At 34.0% G+C, this 8,695-nt stretch overlaps 1 protein-coding gene across 2 annotated transcripts in view; it reads left to right on the plus strand.

Moving 5' to 3' along the window:
* LOC144848741 (bridge-like lipid transfer protein family member 3B) overlaps positions 1 to 8,695 on the plus strand; it is a 109,311-nt gene that overhangs the window by 24,433 nt on the left and 76,183 nt on the right. The window contains exon 20 of one of the 2 annotated variants that reach the window (XR_013613910.1): positions 214 to 1,064. Coding sequence is in view for 1 of the 2 variants with exons in the window: in XM_078705607.1 (XP_078561733.1) it covers positions 214 to 497 (284 nt within the window). In the remaining variant the exon portion in view is untranslated. Of the gene's footprint in view, positions 1 to 213; positions 4,718 to 8,695 lie in introns of those variants that run through there. The other variant, XM_078705607.1, reaches the window with a different exon arrangement.

Consider the following 8,695-nt stretch of genomic DNA (forward strand, 5'->3'; position numbering starts at 1 on the left):
CATTAGAAAAAAAAACAAACAACTAATAAATGTCAATTTATTCCTTTCTTTAAACGACAATGTATTATAGTCCTGCGGTACGTACATTTGAAATCGCCAGTGTTTTTACTGTAATTACTGTGTATTCAAGAACCATCCGTGGGCACGACCTAGATGGTACTTGAGCGAAGTATATAATATTAATAATAATAATAATAATTGTTTGTGTTTTAGACGAGGTTCATGATCGTACCAGCGACCGATGTGACGGACCACTTGTCTTCATTGATCAGGAGTTCATGAGGAACCACAACCAGCTTGAGATGGAGAACCTGCAGTTGAAGGAACAAGCACAGCTGATGAGTTCAGGTATAAGTACCCTAGAACAGGAGAGGGCGTCCTTACTAGCAACACTAGAACACTTACAAGAAGAACTCCTCGCTGCGGATCGGCAGAAGGAGGCCCTCCAGGGTAAGGTCACTGAATTATTACGACGGTTAATGGCAACGAAGAAATAATCAATACACCTATACGCATAATATTTTTCCACTATATTCTTAACAAAATACATATATATTCTAAATATTAATTTTATTCTCAAATTTAGTTATTCTATTTTGAATTTTTTTATATAATTTTAGCAAATTATAATTTTTTTTATCTCCAATAGTACTTAATTCTCTCTGGTGCTTTTTTATGGAAATTTCTTAGGAATGGTGCACAAAAATTGTGTTTTAAAATTCCCTTTTTTTAAATAACTTATTTAAAATTGTTCAAATATTTTACAATAGAGAGCATAATCTCCTTGATATAATTTTTATAGATAAATATTAAAATTGATCTTAGTAATAATATGATAAATGAAATTATTATTATAAGTAGGATACTGGTAGCTAAACATTGAACAGTCAATTCAGTCTTCCTAGTCTAGATACTGTTTGATGTGCCCAAATATGGTAGTGATATGCCCAAATATGGTATTGATATGCCCAAGTATGGTAGTGATATGACATCATCATGTCCATATATGGGCACATCACATTCTTTGTCACATAAAGTTTGATAGTGTAGACAGAGCTTAAAAGGTTATGTACAGTAGAAGGGATTTGGCAGTACAATAATTGTACACGAAACACATACAAAAAAGGTATCACATGTGACGCCTATATTATGGTAAGTTTAGGCTAGGCTATGGTTTATGATTGGTACAGGCGACACATGTGACACTGTATTACAGAATTTGCCTATGATACTGGACAATTTACACATACAGTACAGATAGTTAGCAATTTATTATTGTATAAGGTTACGTTTTGGTGTGTGCTGTATTTGTGCTAACAGAAATGAATAATAGCTATACTATTAACGAAAGGTTATTGTAGATATAGAAGAAATTTAAATGCCCGCCCACCCACCCACCAGGCTATTAGAAAAAATATGCTTGAACAAAATTAAAACAGACCTTTTTTGTTACGGCGGATTAACAGCCGACGAATCGAATCGTCCGTCGAAAAAGATCGCACGCGTCAACAGCTGACGCTTTCAAATTGTGGAAACGCAATCGAATCTGTTGCGAACGCATGGTAAACTTATTGTACGTTTACGTTTAGTATCCGACGCAGATGTACGCATTCGCAAAACGTTTAAATATTAATACAAGCAACCATTTAATATTATGGGATATATGTTGTACGTCATCGGGTTGAATTTTTTCGATGCTCTTAAAAACACGTTTGTTTGATTTTATGCTATATTTTTTGTTCGACGACGAAAGATAATTGCAGGCGGATCCGATGGGATATAAATCCATTGACATTTATTGTGTTACAGGTGCCAAAAAAAAGCGTTTTAAAATTTCCATCATTCTTGTCGGATTGTTTACTAGATAAATACGTAATCTTTCTTTACACCATGGTAACGAATCGCTTTGTGGTGGTTCCGACATATACTGTGCGTTTGTACTAACTTATCCCGTTATGATACCTTGTTTGTTGAAAGTAATCTCAACATTAAGCAGAACGAATTTCATAATTATTTGTATTTAATAACTGTGTTCATACTAACAAAATGAAAGTGACACGCAGGACTATTATGATCCTTACTTTATTGTTCTGTTTTTATCGGTAAAACAATTTACCCTTTTATTTATTCAACATTTGTTTTTAGGTACAAAAACATTTTTTTTTTCGGTATTGGTAAATGAGAGAGCCATTTTTAATTACCCTTTCTACTGTTTGTAACCTCATCCGCCGGAAAGAAACTAGGCCCGGTATCTAATTTTTCATAGGCCGTGTTATCAACATATATCAGCGTTTGGTTAATAAACTACAACTGTACTTATAGTTACTGATACATACATAAATCAAACATTTTGTTAATGTTTGCTACTATAACAACAACTATAGCAGCTATCAAAATTATGAAGCGTGTCAAATTCAAAGACATTTAATAGTTGTTCTTTCCATCGTAAAATTACAAAGCGTGTTTAAATATGATTTTATTACCGATTAGGATATTTTTAAAATAGTTCTAGTTGCGAAAAGGAAAGACAGTATTGTAAAAACGGTAAATGGAACAATAATTGTACAATGTCTGACGTTATGAACATCTAGGTCATATTTCCCATGCAAGTCTGGCTATTTTGTAGAGAGACAAAAAGAAAAAAAGTATAGGGCTGTAACAAATTGTACAGACAGTTAATCGCCGTATTGGTATTGTTAATGTGTTTTCCTGGTTCAATAGTTTACTCGTTAAAATCCAATGTAAAACAATTTTTTTAAAGGTTTGACGCAATTCATTTTTTTTCGTAAAATTCATTGTATTTTTGTCACGAATATGTTCTTAAGCGTGGTTCCCACTAGAACGCAATGCAATGACGTATCGACGCAAAGTTCTGTATTGCGTAATCACAAGTGGGAATCTACGACGCAATAGTGCTGCAAAAATCGCAGGTTTGATTTCACGGAGGCGGGGGCAAACACAATTATTGGAAGGGCATTTTTTTTACGTTGCGTCGTTTGCGTTACGTTCGTTGCTAGTGAACCACGCTTTAGAACGTGTTTATGCTGGGTGCAGCTCGGCACGTTATGTTAAACTTCCAATCTTGGTGCCCTGGGTGTACTACTTCTAAGTGGTACATTATTGTTTACGTTTAATACAGTATAAAGCTCTGTCTACACTATCAAACTAGTAACAAAAAACGTGTGCTGTGCCCAAATATGGTAGTGATATACCCAAATATGGTAGTGATATAACATCATCATGTCCATATATGGACACATCACTTTTTTTTTTGTCAAACTAGTTTGATAGTGTAGACAGAGCTTTAGAGATTCCTATCGTATTGCATTTAATATTCCACTGCCTATTACGTCAAGATATACGCACGCGCCCCCACCGGTTTTAGATCTTAGTAGAGATTTCATGTAACTTATACGACGCGAGGATGTTTTCTATATTAATGTGTGCGTGCATAGAAGCGGACGTAAGATATCAATAAATAATTATTTCAATAAAAACAAATTAATTATACAAACAGCAGCATGCTTTAATGTCATTTCAACTTTGCTGTAATCAGAATTATATATATTGTATAGGCCTACAAAATATAATTGACATATATATATTATTTATCTCGGTATATGCCTTCGCAATATTGTATATGTCGTACAGACAGGTGATACACTATGGTGGTACACAGGCATAATAAGGTTTTTCATTATCGTATTCAAACGGGATGACATCGGTATAATGCGCAAACAATTGGACCATTTTGTCCATAATCCTAATAGATGGAACCGTATTAGTAGGCTTACAGACCCTTGCTTTTGGACACTACTAAAGTCACAAAAGATACTCATTTTTAGAGAACCTCGTCATAATACGGTGACTCTCCTATATTAAGAAGCACAGTGTGTATGGGTTGGAAATACCGTATTTATTCGAATAACACACCCCCCCCCCCCCCTCCCATTTGGAATAACAATCTCCCCCCCCCCCCCCCCAACCCTCGAATAAACGGGGAATTTATTTAATTTCTCAAATAATACCACCCCGCCACATGCACAGTATACACATTTCTATTTGTAGTAGAATTCATTGATTGACATGATACAATCTACCAAGCATTATACAATTTCTACTGTATTTTATCACTTCTTGATATTATTTGTGTTGTGTTTTTCATATTTAGTGCGTATTTATTTGATTATACTTGTTGCCATGTTACACCTAAAAAATAAACGCCTTTCTTGAATAAACTCTACATCCCCCCCCCCCCCCCCCCCCCTTCCTGAAGAATAAACACCCCTGGGAATTCATTCGAATAAATGCGGTACGTCGTGAAGTGAGGAGTTGTCGTTTGTGGAGTGGATACGTCAAATACAGCAATAAGATCATAATATAAAATATAATATAATATACATATATTGTCATAATTGTGTTGTGTCGTATATATGATGTAAATGATGATGTTTATAATTGTCTTGTAGATGGTAAAAACAAATATATTAGATTTAACGTTGATAATGTAGTGTTTAAGTAGGACTATTTTATTTAGAAAATGTTTATAAAAATCGAATGAAATCGGTAGGTGAAGGGTTCACGCAATTTTGTTTTCAAATTATTAGAAGTAAATCACATAAAAGTGCAATAAAATAAAGTAAAATCGAGTGAATACTTTGTAATTGTCAATTAAAATTGAAAACAGTTTTTAATTAAGAGAATAAACGACGTAGAATAGCTTGTTTGTGTTATTTAAAACGTACTGTGCCAGCAATGCCCGGTATTCGCCGGAACTGGATTATACGGTAACTAGTCTGAGTTCCAGACTTAATATTAGTAAAAAGATAAATATGTTGGCACATGTGGCGTTTCATACGTATACTAGTTGAGCTAGAAACGTCAAGTGGTGGACTAACATAAAAAAGATACAACAAAATAAATACAGACTTGGGGCTGTTACATTGTAATATAATACAGTTATGTTTAAAGCCAAATGAAGATTATTCTACTAATTAATATAATGATATTTTTGTTTTACTTTGTGGAGGTAGCCCCGGGAGAGTTGATTCACAAACTGCTCAAGACTCAGATGAAATCTTATGGACATTTTTGTGCTATTTACATTGTTTTGACGTACGACTCTCAAAATTTGACATTTTATTATGATATTTTTATTATGATATTTGTTATGGTACTCAGGTTTACCCTATAAACACCAACGTCATTGCTGCACCCCTAATAATACAATTATGTAGTATTTAGTTGTCATAGTGATACGCTCGCGTCCTTATTAACCATCGCAGAGGAGGTGGTAGATTCCTAAATTACTTTTTTCTTTCTAGATTAGTAGGTCTTTCGAATTATGATTAACCTAATTTGATATAAAATATATTATTTTATGTAACAGGGCACAGTAAGTTAGTCCTAATTAAGTTGTATATACTTTTACTGGTCATAAAGCATTGGTGATTTGACCCCCCTGATTTGGTCCTTGTGGGGTGATCAAGAGGGCGCCCCGGGACTTGTGATTTACACGCTAGTCAGGTACAAACTGTTATTCTTGGAAAAAGTTTGTTTAAACTTTTATCAATACATTAGTTACATTGATCTGTAAATCGGTCACCAGTCACCATATAACTTTCAATGATGCATATTCATTGTCTTTGTATTAATGATATATTCATCTTCATCATTTCAGTAATTGTCTCTATGTCATCTTCATTGTCATTATGATATATTATATCGTATTATTATCATCATTGTGCTTATCATTTATATAATCGCCGTTGTCATTAGTTTTTTCATAATTGTTATTTTCATCATCGTCTCGTTGTCGTCATTAGCCAGTTTTCTTTTCGGGACGATAGCCGAAGAAAACGGTAATTTAACGTAACCTGAATGCTCGTGTAACGTGGAAGAACACGTTCCGTTCGTCACGATCTGTTAAATTGCCGTCTACTGCCGCGGAACAGAAGCTCTGATAATCATTATGTAAACCATCGTCGACATCTATCATACGTCGTTACCATCTTCATTATTGCCTTCGAAGTATCATTTATATCTTATATCATTTCGTCATCATCATCGTCTTATCATTTCCATTGTCATCATCGTCATCATTTCCATCGTTGTTGACGTCACTATCATCTCGTCTTTGTCGTCGCCGCCGCCAGCTATTATTAAGGACTTTAAGAAACGCGAGAGTAGTCGTGGGGTGGGTGGGGGGGGGGGGGGGTGGGTAAGCCACGCCCATTTATGTAAATTGCCCACGTTCGTCCTGGAAAAAAAAATTACGCGGACGGGAAGCCACATGATATTTGTCGTCCTCCCCTCACCGTCCTGTTTCGTAAAGTCCCTATTCATCACCGTCGTTAGCAATCTCTATTATTATTATTATGTGTGTATCGTCACGTCATCGTTCTATCGCCGTCTAATGTCAACATGCTCATCGTTATATAGATTGTCATTATCATTAATGAGTGAAATTACACCCTTCCCTGCATAATCTACGGGTATCCTCAGAAACACATTGTATATATTAATTCAAATGAAACTTAGCAGAAGAATTATTCAAAATTATGATTTCGTTCTGTTAACACAATATTCAAACTTTATTTTATGCTCATTTTGTCCGGTTGAGAAGAAGATTACAAGAGAAAAATATTTTAAAAAGAAAAAAAAAATAGAAAAATAAACATATTATAATTTGACAAGTATTTATGTTTTAAATAATAAAAATGTGTTTACGTGCTTTCGATATTTGTAATATTGAACCGTCCTAGTTTTAACGACAATTGTTATACATTAGACCATGAAACAATCTATATCCGTTATTTCAAGAGATATATAACAAAATGTTAAACACAAAACCGGTAGCGACTTCTTTTGTAGTCGTCTAATACAAGTGTCAAATCCTGGATTGTAATATGTATCGCCAACGAAAACCTCAAAACCAATGAACGCTATCTGAACTTACACGCAGCATTATTGTCTAATGTATTTTACGTTTGTTATTAATTATGATCCATTTTCTTAAGGAATCAGCTAAAAGTAGATCAGCTTGAAGGTTGCTTAGAGTTTAGTAACAAAATGATTGAATGGAGGCTTTCAACTGAGTATGTCTCGCCTATGTGACAATAAACTATGGATTACAACCAAATTACGGGAAGTTTCAAACAGACTAGTTTTGCCTGAGGGAATAAACTATACTCAACATTACAGGTTACGACCAAATAGGCCTAGTATATTTCTTTTCTTTCTTTCTTCCTTTTTTTCATTTCAACCACATTCAACAGCGAAAAATCGCCAATTACAGGATGCCTTAAAACTCTTTAGATATAAATATAGAATTAAAATACAAAACATGAAACATACAAAAAGGCAAACTTAAATCGATTTAAGAACTTTAGACTTAAATTTGGACAAAGCGTCAAAGAAAATATCGATAGTCTTATCTTTATATTTGATAAACTAGAAACGTTATTCTCAAATAGCTTGTATAATTGTTACAAAAGCCTTCCCAGATTTAACCTTTAGCTTGAAATACATACTCCACAGTAGGTACAAACAATTACAATCAGTTTTAAATACATGTTATAATGACTATAGATAATTTTGATTCCTATTCACCGGTAACGTATCATGAAACGGAAGACGACCGCCGTTTAGTTAAATAATGAAACTAAAGCTCTGTCCCCATTAGGATACAAAACAGAGACGTATATACACACAAAGTCTCTTTTAAACTGTCATTAGTCGAAATCACGTGTTGTGGGAACTGTCCTGCGTCCTAATGACAACCAAGTGTTAGTGTTTTAAAAAGTAGTATTTACTTCATTCATTTCAGTTGAATCAGGAAAAAGTGAAGTTCTGCCCTGATTCAATCTATTTCTGAAACAATGCTTCTTGCAAGCCGCTACCAGTACTATGAAACACCCTATAGAGATTCATAAAGTTCGTATTCCGCCGATAATATAGCAAGTTCAAGTTCGAGTATTATCCAAAACAAAAGAACTGGCAACTGTGTAAATCTATCGCTACTTTATGTATTGTTTGTGTAAAATAATTGACGTTTAATACACAAAAGGGTGTTCTTATAAAGTGAATTGTATGAGAATGGTAAACGGATGGATAGAATTATAGAAGTTATGTATAATTATGATTAAAAGATGCAATGATAACTGGATTACGGTGGACGATGAGTCAAAAAGAAACAATTTTGTTTGTCATTGTTTTTTATTATCTATTCTTCAATTATGATTTTCTGAAACTCTGTGTAAACCAATGGTTAATATCCCCTGTTGGTGATTGTGATTCCTACGAATTCTTTGAACGTATTCTTCTCTACATTCGCAGTAAATCTCCTTCAAAAGCACAAGAGGAAAGAAATGTTAGCTTGCCACTAGGAAGCAACTAAAAAGGACGTACACGCACCGCAAGTGACCAATTATTGTATCCATTCTTCTTTCGCTTGTGATTGGTCAACTCTTTCTTGCGATGCGCTTACGTCCTTGCATTGCGTCCTAGTTGGGACCAAACTTTAGGAATTGTTTTGTTTAATTTTAAATTATTCCTATTATAGTAAATGATTGTTATATCTATTGTATTTTGTGTCTATATTAAGCTCTGTCTACACTATCAAACTAGTTTGACAAAAATATTCCCAAATATGGTAGATATCACATTTGTTGTCACATAAAGTTTGATAGTGTAG

The sequence above is a fragment of the Antedon bifida genome, chromosome 7 (assembly GCF_963402885.1).
Source record: "Antedon bifida chromosome 7, ecAntBifi1.1, whole genome shotgun sequence".
In the NCBI taxonomy this organism is placed as follows: domain Eukaryota; kingdom Metazoa; phylum Echinodermata; class Crinoidea; order Comatulida; family Antedonidae; genus Antedon; species Antedon bifida.